The following is an 18,647-nucleotide window of genomic DNA, read 5'->3' on the forward strand; positions in this document are numbered from 1 at the left end:
TGTCTCCATGGAATCTAATGATGCGAATTGAGAATCATGAGCACAGGACATTCAATTAAGTTAAAAGACATGTACTCCCTCCGTACTAAAAAAAAATAAAAAAAATGAAGTCATTTTGAACGGCGATACAGTCTTCAAAGCATAACTTTGACTAATTATTTTTATAAAAATATTTATCAAAAAGTGATATATGTAATTTTTTGTGAAAATATTTTTCAAGATAAATCTATACATATGGTTTTCATATTTCTAAACTCAACAACTTAAAAGTTATTCATGATTTATATTCTCAATGTTTGACCCAAACCTTATCAAAACGACTTTATTTTTTTAGCACGGAGAGAGTACACAGGGAGCACCCGTCCCCATTTTCAAAAGAGCTCCGGAAGCATACCCTGGAATCTAATCCACGCCAATGTTTTGTTCTGACCTAGAAAGGAGCGCCCAGCTACTAATACATGAAGTGATCAAGGCTATCACGTCACTGGGAGCAAAAGCACTGATTGAACAAACGAATCAACTGCTCATGGTCTGTTGCACAGCGAATGTCATTGCATTGCTAATCATTTGCACTGTACTACATCCTTAGACAAGGGAAAGATGCCCCTACTATGCACAAGGCTAGCACCACTATCAATTCAACAAAATTGGGGCGGCATGGTGTCAGTTAGCTCCTGCCTCCTACTGAGTAGCCAAAATGAGACTCACTAGTGTCGACTAGCTAATTAGATCTTCAGCTGATTAGTTTAGTTGGGTGGGGATTGCCTCTCCAGAGATTCGAGATATACCGAAGTTCCTATGCTTTCCGTCTGCCTTGTTGATGAGCTTGAAGCCCCTCGAAGGAAGCTGATTTATGAGAAGAGTTTCCAGCTGGCAGGCAACGCTCTTGCCAGGAACCAAGATGTATAATATCGTAGCATCCTGCATGCCTTCATTCGATCTGTGGGCGTGAAGGCGCCCCAGAAGATCATCCGTCTGCAGGCAGAAAAGGGTCTCTGTCAATGTCAGCATTTTATGGCCCCCACAGAGTAACATCTGAGATAGTGAATAACGCAGAAAAATATGATCAAGAAATTACCTGTCCAACATAAAGCTTGTTGTCGCTTCTGATAATAACATAGATGCTAGACCTGCCAACAGTGGAAGGTGGTGGCTGCTCTCTAGCACCTACAGCAACGCAGACCACCTCAACCAGTTCTGGGATGCTACTTTTGTTGTAAAGGTCCAACAGTTTTTTCTTGCATATCATAGTAACAGCACACTCAACTTCCCTCCGCAGTGGCTCAAAGGTACCAGGCAGAATTTCTAGTCTGTTTCTCAGAGATCCAGGCTTCTCAACCAAGCCATTTACACTGGGGTTGCCATTAGGAGACTCATTGTGCACCATTGATGCTGTCTGCTTGTTATTCGTACTCATAGTCAAATATAGCTCCTGAGCCCTTCTGATTATCAAGTCAGGCATGCCTTCCCTCCTGGCTGTTTGAAAAGCAAGGCTTTCTCTACAGATGCCATCCATCAGTCTCCATGTTGGATGAATGCACCCATCGACCACTTCAGTTCCCATGGATTTGAAATCAGTGTTGCTGAGTGAGAGAGGCAGGTCAAAAATCCCATGCAGGTGAGTTGATATGATGCCTAGGCAGCCAACGTTATCAAGTCTTTCAATGATGCTACCAGCTATACAGGTTCCTTTTGCAGTTTCTGTGCCCCTACATATTTCATCAATCAGAAGAAGACTCCTAGCAGTAGCTCGGCTCACTAAAGCACGTATCTCCGACATTTCAATCTGCAACAGGAAATCAAAACAAAATATTTACTCCACAGTTTATGTTAGAACAGTAGAAGCCACAAATAAAAACAATGATCAAGAATCAAGAAATAAATAATCTATCATATGTAAAGTGGGAGCCAAATGGTTAATATGACATAATGAGTTATTTCATCCAAGTCACAAAATATAAGAACAGATATAAGCGCAGTTCAAGTTTAAAAAAAGCATGAAATAGTTAACGAATGTGTTGGAGAATGAGTATACCCAATTGGTGGAAAAGGCAATAAGGTTGGACAACTATAAAGCACCAAAAATAACCAACCTAATTAGTTTACAACAGCAACACCACAAATTAACAAAAATTCCTGGTCTTGGATCATTGGAGGTCTTAGGCTTTTCCTGGTCATTTTTTGTTTGTAAAGAGGCATATTTGTTCACCTAAAACCCTGGTGTGTGTTTCAGAGGGGTTGGTTTTTTGGCCTTCCCTTTGTATCTTATTTCTCTTAATGAAATAATATGCAGCTCTCCTGCGTTGTTGAGAAAAGCATTAACAAAATTTCAGCAGTTCAAATTCCATTCATGGAAATAACTAAGATGTTGCAATGTGAACAGCATCGACATCCATTTGAAAATATAACATATCAATGGCACAAATTGGACAGAAGAAATGGAAAACTACAAAATCAGCACCTGAAATGAACTTTTCCCGTCGGCTGGGACTATCATAGGCCTTCATATGCAGCATAATGGAATCAAAATGTGGGATTACAGCTGAAGTTGAAGGTACCATCAGGCCACATATTCCAAGTAGCACAGCTGCACAGACTGATCGCAACATACTAGATTTACCACCACCATTTGGGCCAGTAAGAACAAATAAAGAGTGCATGTGGACATCATTCAATATCGCATTTCCTTGATTAACATCAAGCCAGTAAGGAAAGAGTCCTACTAAATCCATTGCACTTGAACTTTCCTCTACAACACAGTCCTATACACAAGTAAAATCAAGGTTTGTAAGCAGAAAATATTGTAAGAAAGGGACATGTCATCTGGAAATTGTATGAAGTATAAATGGCACAGCTCAAGCCTGGCATCTTCTAAACATGGCTGGTCGAACAAAACTATGTCAATTCTTATTAACCAAAAATAAGTACAATAATTTGTAGTTGACAATTTATTGCCAGGTCAACAAAAATTTGCAGCTCCTATAGCACACTGAAGGAAAATTTGCTAGCCACTAGACTGACTCGTGGTCGATGATAAAACCTAGTTAAACTAGTGCAGAAGCAATACAAGATATAACAGTGATCATCTCATAAAAAGATTCAAAGGCGATGAGTTATTAACAAGTATAAGGAAGTTTCGATTTAAATAGATTAGTGGATTATGCATATGAACTATCCTGACATAAGAAAGGGTAAGGTCCACATAATAGCCAGTCAAACTTGAGAAGTTCCAACATCTAATGAGCTTATAAGAGGGCATGAATTACGAAGTTTTCAACTTAAGAAGCAGTTGTCATGTCTATGTAAGATCCAAAACTTCAGATAACAGTTGTCCCTCCATCCAACAATGATCAACGGATAAGCAAAAGATGGAATTGTCTCGGATTTTGTTGCCAATTTTGATCAGCATATAACAGTTCAGCCACATGGTCTGTATCGGGTTTTGTTGCTTCATCAGTTCATATGGATGTGGAGTTAATGCGATGCGCAGGGGCAATAAAAGGAAGTTGCAGGGAAACGGTTTTGCGCAGGGAGCAAAATGCGTTACAGGCACCACCTAATACTCCTTGGTCTCAGTGCCCATATGTTATGTGTTGATGTTTTTTCTCGAACACACAGAAGAGCTGTGTATCATTATATCATATTAGAGGAAAAAGGAGTAAGGAACCCTGATTACAACACACACTAACCCCCAGCTTATGGATGACATACTCACCTGTAATTGTTACAAAGAAAATTGAGCACGACCTAAAAAAAATTACTACTCATTGGGGGCTAGGGCATGTTATGCGTTGATCAATCTTGGATGGAGGGAGTGGTTAAAACAAATACAAATATATAATATCATCATACAAAGTTGAAGCCTGTTGTAACTGGACTAGCATATGTATGAATAAAAATTACACATGGCTACTTATAAATCCATAAAAGCATGACATGAAGTAAAATTTGGCATCTAGGATAGCAGACACAGTAACTCATGGATGGATGGATGGATGGATGGACAGAGGGAGGAGGGAAGTGAACTCAAAGGACAGAAACATGGTTCAAAATATAACCTTTGACAAGGGAGATATAGTAGGAAGCATCCAGCCTCTTCTTCGAGCCTCACTGCTCAAGATAAAAAAGAAAAAAAAAACATGAATAAGACCAGTGCATAGACAGATTGGCAGGCAACAATATAATCAGTTGCAGAACTGAAAACGTTCTGCCTTTGCCAAATACCAAACACAATGTATTTTTTTTTTCCCAATAGGCTCTGAGCTGTTGGCAAATATTTAAACTAAATAAAACATAGATACACCCAATGTCAGGTTTCATATTGCAGCATAATAAGAAATTCAACAAGTTTCACAAGGAAGCTAATTTTGGTGACCAACTAGGCAGACGGCTCACAACTGATACCAAACCAGGCTTTTATGCGAAACCACCAGTCATTTAATCACCATGAAAGTGTTCAATTTGATGATCATTGGGTCAGATTTAAATCCCAAGTACAATTTTCCGTCAAACTAACTCAAACAATTTGAACCTTCGAAGAATAGCAAGAACGTAGACTTTATCCACATTATATATTGATGGGAAAGAAAGCACACAATAAATAACGAACTGTGGCTAAAAGCAAGGACAAAAAGAATCACCTAACGTGACCAAAAAGTGCTTTTGCAATGATGAGCAGTGTTGAGCAAAAGACAAGTATGTTAATTTTGTCCTGCAATTCACTTGAAAGCCCTCTCAACAGCTCAACAACTTTATTTCTTGCATTATCACAAGCTTCATGGTACCTGAACACACAAACATCAGTGTAATTAATTATTTGTCCTAAAATGTATGAAAGTAAGCTTAATGTAGGATGCTTCTACTGTGTACCAATCAACATACTACAGTACGGTAATTCACATTTTTGAAATAAGTAGAACAAACATACACACGATAATATAAGGCAATATAAAATCAAGTAATGAATGCAACATTTTCATGAGAATAATACATATTTTAATAATGCGGAGTGGCATTTTCCTGTGACCACGGCAAGGTTTCATATAACCACCCAACTATGCAATGTTCAACCAAATTGAGTTGGTGCAAGATCGCTGAAGTGTTTGTTAAGTCAGGTTGTAAGATTCTAGCAGTTATAATGCGAGGCAGTACCTGGCTAAAGCATTCTCAACTTTGCTTGTTGTAAACCATTCCTCCCCAACCTTTCTGCCTTTTGAATCAATTGCAGGCTTCAGTCGTTTTATTTGCTGCTCACCAGGTGTGTTAGCCCATACAGTTGGTATGAATCGCTTTCCTTTAAACCAAACAGCTTCATGTTCTTTTGCATAACAGATTTCTCCTTTCGAACCTCCATTTGAAGACACTACAGATTTCACCCTCGAAATAATTGGCATAAAATCCTCAATGACCTAAAACCACAATATGAATTAGCATATCCCCAGGCAATTGATCAGTCCAAGGAAATGCAAATATGAAAATCATGCCGCATCCTGCTAATATAGCAGCATCATATCCCACAATGGAAACCATGGCAGTGGTTGTAGACTATTCAATAACTCAATATATAGATGGCATCAAGGGATAGTGAACATACTTATGCAAGAAGACAAGAGCAGGAAAATTTTAAAGGTAGAAGGATTGCTCAGAACCCACCGCAATTGATAATGCCTCAGCAGCTCTATCAACATTTGCAAACTCTTCTTCAGCATGGATTCTTTTCACACGCCCCTTCCAAGACGACTCCATATCATTGAAGAACTCCTTTGGAATATATTCCAATGAGGTTACTGCCTGATCACTTTCAACACCTAAAGAAATCACTTCAGCTATTCGTTGTGAAATAACGCTACATTCGTTCATCTGCAGAAGGATAAAAGGAAATGTTCCAGATCAATAATGAAACAGAGGGGAAACTCAACTATACAAAATAAAATGAGGGATATAAAAAATATCATCCATGTATGAAGTGGCGCCAAGCATCTGGTGTCCTATGTGACAAAAGGGTACCACAGAAGCTAAACGGCAAGTTTTATAGGATGGCGATTAGACCTGCTATGTTGTATGGTGCAGAATGTTGGCCTACGAAAAGACATGTTCAACAGATAACTGTCGCGGAAATGCGTATGTTGCGTTGGATTTGCGGTCATACAAGAAGGGATCGAGTTCGGAACGATGATATACGTGATAGATTAGGGATAGCACCAATTGAAGAAAAGCTTGTCCAACACCAGTTGAGATGGTTTGGACATGTCCAACGGAGACCTCCAGAGGCACCGGTGCGTAGTGGAATCCTAAGCCGGGATAGTAACGTGAAGAGAGGCAAAGGAAGACCGAAGTTGACTTGGGTAGAGGCAATAAAAGGAGACTTGAAAGGATAGAATATACCCAAAGACTTAGCCTTAGATAGGAGTGCTTGGAAAACAGCTATTCACGTGCCTGAACCTTGATTGCTTCTGCTGGGTTTCAACTCTAGCCTACCCCAACTTGTTTGGGACTTAAAGGCTTTGTTGTTGTTGTTGTTGTTGTACACCACATGCATATCAAAGAAAAAGATACACAAAGGAGCACAGTAACAAAAGTGGTGCATTATAGGCAAAATCTAAATTACAAGAAGAAACTTTAAAGTTTCAAATAGCACTTACTAGCATACCAGCTTCAACTTTCAAACCAGTAGCCACAGAACCAGGTACCAGCAATTCGTTCAGGATTGCAGAAAGCTCAGCATTCCTATTCATGAGCATAATCTCATCAACGACATTTTTTATTCTACAAAATTCAATGTGATTGACCTCTTTGGACTCAAGTAGCTTCACAAGCTGTAAAATCAACATTATTCAATCAGTATTAGTCAAATAAATGAAACAAAGTACAACACAATTAAGTAGGAAGCTGCTACATGAAATATATTGCTGTCATGAATGTCAAAGGGTCAAAGTGAAATGGATTAGAATCCAGGATAGCATCTACATCGATAAGCATCAGGTAACAGTAGATAATAAATTTTCATAATAGAAATAAAAGTTGAAGGAAAGTAGTAAGAACAAGAACCATAGGATGCAGGCTCTGAAGGTTAACAGGATGTTAACAATCAATTGAAAAAAAGGAAATATGTTGACCCATCAAGTGACTTTTGGCTCCGTGTGGCATTGAGGTGATTATGATGGTCTTGCTTGTTGTAACTCCTATTTAAAAGTGATTGGGTAACTTCTGATCTAAGTTGCACACATGATTTCTCTAAATCTATATCTATATCTGTATCTCTTATAATCCTAAACCCCACTAGCTATGTATCTCAACATGCAAGGTGTCCACCTCACCCCAATGCACTATCACATGCAATTAAAATCCACTAGCACATGCAATTGTGATGTCCACGTCAGTAAGACACAAGCATTTTGTTGTCCACGTCAACATGCCACGGATCCACTAATCTGCAATTCCCACAGCAACGTGCGGGGTATGCTTCTAGTATAATTTGACTTGACATAATTCGCAAATGACCTTCAATACTACTTTGGTTATTCCCTCTAAATGCATGCCAAATCTCTCATAGGATGGTGGATTCAATGCATGAAACACTTTGCACTAATATTATGCGGACATTTTATATGAAGTTATGAACACAGGATGACCAAATGACCATGCAAATTTCCGTCCTATAATCCTATAAATTGTTGTTTCCTTCATTAATATCTGCTTTGTGTCGGCTGCCTTGCAATTAGAGCACAATCTATAGTGTCATATAAGACAAAGTATCAGACATGCTACCTTGGTCAGTGCATAATACCATATGTCAATCAACAAAAGCAGAAGAGCAAGCCCAATATAAAATGGAGGAATTGTATAACTACAGTGAGTTAGACAAGTTTTATGAACGATTCTGAGGAAGAAATAGTGCTGCTAGCTGGACACTTTTGCTCTAAAAGATATGGATTTCTATAAGAGGCAACGCTGGCCAATTGATTGTCGCTCTTTGGTCATATATATAAGTAAACAGAAAAGGTACTTCATGCAAGGCTGGCCAATTTATTCTTATATTTAACTGGCATGAGGGTCATGAAGCTGCTAGGGTCAAAAACTCAAAATTCATAAAAATATCAAATTCAGTTCTCAAGAATCAAATTGCATCGAAGGCAAATAGTTCATAGGATAACTGATGGGACAATTGTGCATATTTTCTCCAGGAATATAGAGAAGCAACCTTTGCTGCTGATATGCAAGTAAATTCAGGAACGGAACAAGTTATGCTGACCATAAGCCTGCAAGCCTCTGCGACAAAGTTATAAATGGGTCATAATCTAGCACTGGAGCTAACATTGCCATCAAAATGAGTAAAAGTCTTTAAAACATGATACCAAAACACAAGCAGTAATGTTTCTGGAAAGCAGGGAAACATCAAAAGTACAACATGGCCGTTTTTCAAACATCCAAGAATTAATGTTGGGAAATACCCAGAATAAAAGAATCTAAAACTGTATCACAAACAGAAGCTCAGAGCCTCAGACCCTGAAATTAGGCAAACTTCTTTGCAGAAACCATAAGCAAATTGTTCTGATGATCCTACAGTACCTATGCAACATTAACTTAGGTTTAACAAAATAGCTCGCATGTTCCACACGTGAAATGGTTTTCTAACGCAGCTCTGCACAAAGACAGGAGCGTTTGTTTTAAGTCATAATATTCAAATAAACACAATGTAGTTACAAAGAGGAGAGCGCAAAGATTCAGCAATCAAAACAAGCTAAATTATATGTAGTGCTTCTCCTTTGTATCCCCTTTTGTGAAATCATTCATGTACAATATTTAATAATTTGTAAACACAAATTGAGGTTCTTTCAGAATCAGATATGTATTTTTTATTGCACGATGAACTTAATGTTCCAACTCTCAAGCTAGGCTTTCCATGAATGAATTACAACTTTTGAGGTACCTTGGATCCGCTGCCGCAACATCAAATGATGGAGGATTAAGAAGAAGATCTCTAATATACCTGCATATAATAATACAAGGCACATCTCACGAACTAAAGCCAGCCCACATAACCATTGAATTGAAAAGGCCATGCCAGTATCTTATATAAACCCATCCCTTGTGCCATAACACAATGCATTGCGCGATGACAGTTTGCACAAAAGACCAGTTGCAGGGCACTGTAGAAATTCTCAAGTGATGTCTAACAGCAGTTGCTACTTTTAAAATTTCAATAGTAAAGTTCGAGGTAAGAAAGTTGTTTAAACTGGGTTTCATAACAAGTAATTAATGCCCAATTTTTTTAGGTGCCTGAGCAACTAACAGGTAGTGGAATTGATAACAAAATATGGGTATTTGTAGGAAACTATTGCCTACAGGAGCAAAAGAACGAAGCTTTTGAACACCTAAATTGACTTGCTAAAGTGATAAGACCATATTTCTGTGAGTCCTCAAAATGGGGTGACACAAAAAATGGATTCGTCGCCAGTGGTACCAAACAAGATTGTTTTGCACCATATCCCTGAATAGATTGCCTAAACAGATAGTGATGCTCTATTAATTGTCGTGTGACACTTTCAATTATATTTAGTAGGTAGGTCAGCTGTATACCGCTCAAGTTTCCTTATTCAATATAGGTGGGAAAATTTTTGAACAGAATCCTCGCCAAAATTTAGTGAGTTATCTGATTATCTCAATAACCAGCATGGAAAGATCTTCTAACGTGCTGGATAATTGATTCAACAAATAGCCGCAATGCATACATTGATGGAAGCCCGCCACAATTTGAAGGGAGCGCCATTTTTAGCAAACTCGGTATTCCCTCAGTTGGTATGACTCCTACAGCGCATGAAATACAGAAATATTAAGATACATCGACTTCCGAAGGCTCTTGAAAAAGATCAGCTATATTAAAGAAATCTGCAGCATACCAATTTGAGTAGCAGTTCCAAGATAAAGAGGTTGGGGCCTGCCTTCCAATGAGACGGTGACATTGCGAAAAACAGTTTTCTCATCAAGGCCATATATTTCCCGTACCTTACCAAATTAAATCGAGTTATAACTTATAAGAACCAATATATAAAGCTCAATGAAAAATACAGAATAGACACTAGCAAGAGGGACATTAAAAGCTCCATAAACTCAGCAAAAACCGTTCTAACACATCAAAATGAATGAGACCACAGACCACACATCATCCACAATGAGAATAATTCCAATTGCAATTCCTTAGGGACCATTTGGGAAGAGGTTTTGGGATCCAATTTCTGCGAACTAAAAGCTGGAAATTCCTAGTCAACCGACCTCTTTCAGGTAAACCATTTGAGGCTTTGCTTTCTTGTATTGTAGAACTTGAATAATGTTGATACTCTGGTCTTTTAGACCCTTCGTAATTTGTATGGTTGTATTTACTATAGGTTTGGACATGTCCAACACCGGTTGAGATGGTTTGGACATGTCCAACGGAGACCTCCAGAGGCACCGGTGCGTAGTGGAATCCTAAGCCAGGATAGTAACGTGAAGAGAGGCAGAGGAAGACCGAAGTTGACTTGGGTAGAGGCAATAAAAGGAGATTTGAAAGGATGGAATATACCCAAAGACTTAGCCTTAGATAGGAGTGCTTGGAAAACAGCTATTCACGTGCCTGAACCTTGATTGCTTCTGTTGGGTTTCAACTCTAGCCTACCCCAACTTGTTTGGGACTTAAAGGCTTTGTTGTTGTTGTTGTATTTACTATAGGTCCATACCTTATGGTTCTCCTAAAATGACAATAAGAGACAAGTCACAGACCTTGCATAAAAGTTCTTGAATAGGTGAACCGTCAAACCACTCAAAGGATTTCCCACTGCACTCTCCCCACAAGAGCCCTCCTTCACCGAATTCACCCCAGCGTGATGTCCCTGCAAACAAATGATAGAATATATTAGAAAGAGCAAAGTTCAAAACCATGAGAGATACTGGCTGGATCTGTGGATGCATATTATAGTGCTAATGAAAATATCAACTCTACTTCCATGTATTACATTACTGTTCTTATAAGCAGAACTTCTTGCATCATGCAGCAAAGAGATACCAACGAAATATATTAAAATATTTCTAACATAAACTAATTCCATAATACATGTAGAAAATGGTGTGGACACATAACTGGTTTGCATCACATCACACATGTTTCAAGAAACAAAGCTCAACTATAAAATAAAAAATGCTATTCCATGTATTATTAATTCTAAAGATTTTAGTGAAACATGGGTCATATGGTTTCTTCTGAAATTGAAACAGACAATAATAACAGCACAAGTTAGAGATTCTGATATCAGATTCCAGAATACTTGTTTGTAGATAAAACAAATGCAAAAAAAAAAAAAAATGCTCAAGAATACAAATCCCAACCTGAAGAATTATTCTTCAAAGAATTGTGAAGGTAAAGATGATGATAACGGCATATGCGGAGCTTAGTAACAATAGCCTCCTCTGTTAAGCCCTCCTCAGCTGAATAAGTTTTCATTGTCTCTAGCACAGATATCAAGCAATAACCTTTTGCAGAATGTGAAATCCCTGATGAATGAGAACACCATGATGTACTATCTCAAATCAGCATCCAATGGCCTCATGAAATTCAGTATTTGACTAGGGAATTCAAAAGTTGTGCAAACACACAGAAATGTTGACATACTTTAAAACTTAAACCTTTAAAAGTCACATATACCTTCCAGGAACACAATTGTGCAAATGTGTTACAGGGAGCTAGATGGGTCACAAACACAGAAATTTTATAGCAATGTATATATTATTACAAGACATTTATATTCAATATCAGCATAAAGAAACTATAAGAAATCTCTATATAGATCCGGGATTATCTAATCCAAAATTCATTAAAAATCAACATATTACCCAAGAAAATATATGAGCAATCCATATCATACGACTGACTAGACCATTCACCACTCCAATTTTATGCATGATGTCATTTACTTTCTAGTAACACACAGTGAATAAATGTGTAACATACTAACATCCTTTACAGTAAAATTCTATGAAGAAGAGAGTGACAAGATGATTGTCAGCTAAAACAGAATGGAAAGTTTGGAGTTACTGAATATAAACATACAAGCAAAACATACCAACAACAGGCATCGGATCAGGGAACTCTACATCATGGTCTACTTCAGCAAGACCAAATACATAAGGACTACCAGGATGGGCATGCCTGTAAGAAAGAATAGGCAAAAACTTTAAGATTATGAATTGAATAAACTATCAAACCAGAAAGAATAGAAGCAGTGTAAGTTCTTGATATTGCCCGCCAACTATCAGTTTTTTTTTCTCGAACATGAATGAGAGCTCCATATCTTTTCATTAACAAACAAGAAAGGTTCGATATTTATAGCACAAGACACCAAAAAGCACACAATAAAGAGATTACATGTGTGCCAGTGAAACAAAAGGAGAGACGACCACTAGAAGGTTACAGTCTAGACCATAGTTATTTTGTGTAACTCCTTAGCACCTGCAGCACACCATAAGGTGCCTTCCTCTGAAATATTTATTATTGCCAGTCATATATTTGGCGAAGTCCTATTAACAATGCAATCATCAGCGCAGGCCCACTGGAGCCTAGACATGAGGAGTATAGAAGTATATTGCCCACATGTTCTAAAAAAAAAAAAAACCCTCGACCGGGGGGGTTAAGACTGCCCCCGCAGCATTACAAATAAGAAGGACCTTCTCACCCGGCCGAGAAAACCCCGAACCCCCGCCCCCACCCTTACACGGTGGCTTTCCAGTCGCCCAAGTGAGAATTGGGCCGGTGCCCCCCAGTGCTTTGGTTATGGGGACGGACGAGGGGATTTTTTTAACCTCGGCCTGAAATTCGCTCCCACGGGGAGTCGAACCCAGGACCTAAGGAGTGCCGCTGAGTCACCTAACCGTTTGAGCTAGGCACCCTTTGGCATTGCCCACATGTTCTCGATAGCTTAAGCTTCAGGTTAAACTAGTCATTGCATAAAACTCGACATGGTAAGAAACAATATAAATCTGCATATGCAACATGGTGAATGCAATTTTAAAAAGATCCACTTCAAGTCAATTTATAAGCCTAGCGGAGTCCAGAAGTGAGGAATGGTGTTGAAATATATTAGAGCATCTCCAACAGGGATCCTAAACAGGGCCCCTATTCTAGTTTTTGGTGCCATATAGCAACAAAAAAATTCAATAGGGCCCCAAATCTTCCCCCCTCCCTACTTCTTCCAAAAAAAATTCCCCGCACCAACTCCCTCCTGCGCGTCTTTTTGTCATCCTCTCCTGCGCCCTGTTCCCTCCCACCACGCCGCCACTGAGGCCGGCCTGCCCCTCCCCGTCAAGGTCCTCCCCACCTGCTGCACTGCCACCAAGGCCAAGTCCGCCCCTCCCCGTCGAGGTTCTCCTCCCAGCAAAGCCCTCATCCCTGGCCTCCTCCCCAGCGAGCCCCTCGTCCCTGGCGAGGGACCGGAGGGGCATAGGAGAGGGGAAATTAATAAAAAAAAATAGTAATGTAACTGACAAGTAGGTCCCAAAAAAGTAGGGACCCTAATTTGAGGGCTAAGGAGTTCAGCCCAGTAAACAAGGCCCTCAAAAGTAGGAGAAACCCTCAAATCACAAGTAGGGGCCACTGTTGGAGCCATCCCCAGTCAAGCTGGGTTCATTTTTTGGTAAATAAGACTTATGTCGTGGGTGAATGTATTTGAGGACAGCAAAGAAACAAACAATTAATCCATCATCTTGTTGTGGACTTTGATGATAGTTACAATAAACAAGTATGCATCACAAGGACGAACAATCATGCACAATATGATACAGTTATATACATGAAAAAACTTATGAAACTCCAGACCAACCTGCTCCTGAATCTACCACCCAAGTATTCCCTATTATCAAATAATGGGTGCAGAGTTCTCTCCAGAGAACTTCTGGATACGTAAAAACATCAATAAGGTAGGTACAACCTTGATAAAACAGCAGTAGCAACAGGCCAAAATAAGCAAGTTGTATTCAAGACTCATATTGAAGAGCCTATGCACATACCAAACAGTACTGTATCAACATTTTGAAACAGTAACTATATCAAATATCAACCATGCCCCAGAAGAAAATAAAAGTGCTTAGCACAATTTCAAAAATCTATACAATAGATGTGCTATTACCCAGAAATAAATCGACTTTTCCGAGCACGGGCTTGTGTTGGGCCTTGAATTTCCTCAACTATGCACTGCAAGATTAAATTATCAGACAAAATAACTTAAAATGTCAACAACAAAATTAACATCAGGATCTTGAGTGGTTAAAGTTTACTTAAAATGCAAAAAATAATTGAAACAAAATCAACATGCATAATCTACACTGCATAATTAAAGACTGCTCATAACTGAATAATTTGTAAGAGGAATGGCAGAAATATTTGAGCCATGTCAACCATAGGCAACCCAGCACATTCAAAGTGTATGTTAATGGTCATTCCACATGAACTTTTATAAAAATATACAATATAGATATATACATGATCATCAGAGCAAATCATTTGTGAAAGCTCATTTCAATTATCTGACAAGATTTTCTTCTTAATAAAATGACATGCAGTTCTCCTGCGTTGTTTGAGAAAAAAAAAATATCTAACAAGAAATTTCTGACATGCCTTATGAATTTGTGCCATGCAATGAGTGAAAAAAGAAGTACAAGACAATCAAGTAATTGCATCCTGACTGTTGTATAAAACCCGAATAAGCTTGCCACTACAACTCCAGACAAGCTTGCCACAGCTCCTACAGTTGCAGAGCACTTATGGGTTGTTGGAACAGTTATTTTAGTATTTTTAGAATTTACAGAGGCATTTACATTCATATGTTACAGCCAACAATGAGTATCGATGAATGCATTGTGTCAGGCAAATGGGAAATGACTTTACCACAGAATAACCACATCGAGTCAAATCATCCAATGTCTGCCGTAAATTCTGCAAGTGAAATTCTTCAGTTACTTCATCATACTACAAATACTAATACATTGGTGACTCTCCAAGAACTTTGGTAGCAAATAAAAAATACAGAGCAGAAAAATGCTATACAATAGCATACCACGACTGGACACCCAGCTTTAGGAATACTGTCAGAACGCAAACCTCCAAAAGGATTTAAGCCTGCATGCTCTACGAGAATACATGCATCAAAACCGATAGCTTCATAGAAATCTCCTACCTGAGTAACAAAATCATCGAATATGATAAATTGTTATTATTTCCATTCCAGTATTATAAAAACAATTCAAAACATTAATGATAGTTGATAAAAGGTCAATGTACTTAAATAAATTTCACATCTTGGATCGGAGAGAATAAATTAACGACAACAGAGAGCAATATAATACTTCTGGATGCTATTCTGATAAAATGCTGAAAGTGAGTCCAATTATATTGAGGGCTGTGAGGTAAAACAAATAGAATGTATAGTTCCATGCACCTCTAGTCGCAAACTGAATACAACTACATGTGAGATGGCAAATACCTAGCAAAGTGCATATAGCACGGTATCACATGTCACCCAGATCCCTGCTACAGGTAGCATAGATGAGATGATTATAACAAGGTATGTCGGGTTTGGCAGCGTTTAGATTTATTTTCCCTTCCACTAAAAGTCTATGGAATACTGGATTTTTATTCAGAGAATCATCAAAAACATAAAACTTAATGGAACGTTAGATTGTAACATACTCTGCAAAGTAGAACCTCACGAGGAAATTTTGATTTAAACAGTAAAATCTCCTTGTTCAGGGTTCCATCTTTCAAGCTGAAAAAATAGTCCGGTATTGTGTCAGTGATAACATCATGTGAACCTTTGAAGATAGAAAGAAAAAGAGCATAATTATGTTAGCCGTGCACAAAGCATATGCCTCACCTTCCATTTCTTAAATTCGGATCCAACCCTAATATATTCGAATACACAAGCCTCTGGGTCAATTGTATGGATGATGGTTTTCTGCACCTCTCCATTTTCTGAAAACATCAGATAGTATAGAATCAATACATAACAGAAGAAACAGCCTTGGTGCATGGAGTAGAGATATCAGCTGTTTGCAAAAACCTCTTTCCACCACATAAAATGCGACAGCATGCTTTCATCACAATATTCTCCCTGTTTGTTAGCTTTCCTACACGCCATTGAAAGGCCCCGTGAGACCTTCCTTGGTTTGGACCAAGCCCTCCGGTCGAATAGCCTGGAGCAAAGGATCATCAAGATTATGAGGCAATGTTAATGGGTCATGGTGCAATACAAAGTCGTTTCAGGTACATGGGGCAACAATTTGCCACCTATCAAGTCACATTACACATCTGTGCCATACCAAACTGAATTGCATGTTCCTTATTAAGCTACGAGGATCAATATAAATACAATTCAAATTTTATGCCAATGATCCAAACGCGGACACTGCTACTTTAGTCAGAGTTTCAGGCCGCTCTAATCAGGCAGTAATCAAGTTAGTTCTCGGTTTCCAATGGAATCACGTTCTTTTAGCGATTCGCTCAAAGCATCCACGAAGTCGCTTAAAACCAGCTCAATGCAGTGGCCGCACTCTGAATCCGCACCAATGCCGTCGGATTGCGGGGTTCATGCTCAACGGCGTCCACAACCAAAAAAGAAGAGAAACCCCCCGGAAAAACAATCCCCTCACAGGAGGGGATAAACAGACTGAAACACGCCCAGTGCCCCAGAGATAGGGTCATAGGGAGACAGCGAAGCTCACAGCATGGGAAGAGGGGAGCAACGCGGGCGGCGGCGCCGGAGGATGGAGTCGGCGAGCGGGAGCCACCGCGGCGTGGCGGTCACGAGCGAGCTCACGAGCACCCGGTGCATGGCGCCGGCGCGGAAGAACAACGGGGGGCTAGTGCTTGGAGGCGCGGGTCTCCGCGCTGGCGTCGTGTCCACGCTGGAACTGAACTGGAATGGGAGGCGGCGTGGGTCGTGGGAAGTGGAGGGCGAGAGAGGCGGAGCGGAGGGGAGAGGTGGGGTTTTTCAGGTGTGTCGGGGCGCGAGCGGCAGTGAAGGAGGCGGACTGGGGGAACCGCGGAAGCCGCCAGCCAGGCCGGGAAGGGGAGGTTCCTGTCGCACGTTTCTCGGGGTAGTGCGCACGCCTTTCGACTCTCGTCTTGCGGTTGACTAGTTGGGCCCGCTGGGGTCACGGGCTCTCGGTTCGCGGGCGCTGGCAGGCCCAGGAGGCAGGAGCGTTTTGCGTTCTCACTTCTCAGTTCTGACTTCTGAGAGTTCTGACTTCTGAAACGGGCCTATCTTTATGCTTGTTTCCAAAAAAAAAAAAAAAAAAAAGTAAAAAAATCAATTTGATCTCTAAATGCAGTCTGATTTTCCAGTTTCGACATATAAAGACAGATAACCCTTATACACCCTACATAAACTATCAAATACCCGTAAAATCACTATCATAGCAAGTTTTGAGGGTGGTTTTAAACTACGTCCATAATTTAGGGGCCTAATAGCCTTTAAACGAATTGTACATATATTTGTTCTAATATCCAGTATTTTTTCAAAAAATTATCTAATAACATCTAAAAATATGGAATAAAAATTTTTAAAATATGGTTTAATATTAGAAAACGTATATCAATTTTGCTTTAGCTCAAAAAAAATCTAAAATCATATTTTATCTTCTAGCGCCTACATTGGAGTTATTGGATCTTCTATGATTTTCTTGTGTTTATTTGCTAGTATATGCTCTCCTTAGCTATTATAATTTATCAAAGTTGATAAGCCGAACCGACTTCGACAAAACACGTGTCGCTGATCCGATCCTATGGTCATGTTAGTGTAGACACAACGGACTAATACCGGTCAAAAGAAAATGTGCTATATATATGTTGTGCTAATCTTATCTATCTATAAAAGTATTGCTGGGATGTGAGTTGAGTTGGCTACAAAATCCATTTGAATAAGGGTACCCTTTGAATAAACACATAGATATTTAGCTCTTGATCAAGTGACAGTTGTGGTCATATCAAATAGGATCAAGAGTATGAGGTGGTTACATGACACTTGTGTTTTTGTTGAGATCATTTGGCCTTCTATGTAGCCCGATTGTTAGTGTCAGTTGATTATAATAGATAGACGAGAGCATATACTAGAAAATAATTGTAAAAACAAGATCAAGAGAAAATACGACTTGCCATTTCATTATTCCTAGATATCCCTCGCCGCCATCACCCTGTTGCAATGATGTTCCACCCCACCCTACCCTACCTTAACCTTTGGGTCACTCGCCCTTCCTTTATAGCCATTGAACATTGTGCACTCCTAAAAACCGAAAACCCAACCCTAAGTCCTTGGGGCTGTTGGTCCCACCGATCGACTGATGACCTTGCTACCCCTGTATCACCGTCGAAGAGTCATGCCGAAACACATGTGCACAAGATAAGGATTTGGATATCCTCATTGTTACACTCACCAGTCACCACTATCCAATTTTTGGAACTAAGGAACTTGCTATATTTCAGGGTGCCTGAAATCACTAGTAGAGAAACGACTTTCCGTTCGCACTTTTAGTCTCGGTTGTGTTTGGGTTCGGGACTAATGTGAGCATTAATCCCGGGTCTAAATTTTGAAGGCACCAAAGGCCATTTTTTATCTCGGTTGGTAACA

General features: G+C 39.5%; 1 protein-coding gene across 1 annotated transcript; it reads right to left on the reverse strand.

Annotated features, from left to right (window-relative positions):
* Positions 1-348: 348 nt before the first annotated feature.
* LOC136496729 (DNA mismatch repair protein MSH1, mitochondrial-like) lies at positions 349-17,025 on the reverse strand. Its single transcript, XM_066492482.1, is given in 23 exon segments — positions 349-975; positions 1,079-1,786; positions 2,462-2,488; positions 2,490-2,762; positions 4,059-4,110; positions 4,641-4,784; positions 5,152-5,408; positions 5,653-5,859; positions 6,642-6,815; positions 8,201-8,268; positions 8,919-8,989; positions 9,732-9,807; positions 9,900-10,005; positions 10,759-10,868; positions 11,362-11,526; positions 12,096-12,181; positions 14,154-14,218; positions 14,912-14,959; positions 15,081-15,200; positions 15,713-15,788; positions 15,897-15,994; positions 16,083-16,215; positions 16,744-17,025. Coding segments are annotated over 23 exon segments (3,408 nt in total). The 5' UTR covers positions 16,854-17,025; the 3' UTR covers positions 349-741.
* Between the last annotated feature and the right edge of the window lie 1,622 nt (positions 17,026-18,647).

The sequence above is a fragment of the Miscanthus floridulus genome, chromosome 12 (assembly GCF_019320115.1).
Source record: "Miscanthus floridulus cultivar M001 chromosome 12, ASM1932011v1, whole genome shotgun sequence".
Taxonomy (NCBI): domain Eukaryota; kingdom Viridiplantae; phylum Streptophyta; class Magnoliopsida; order Poales; family Poaceae; genus Miscanthus; species Miscanthus floridulus.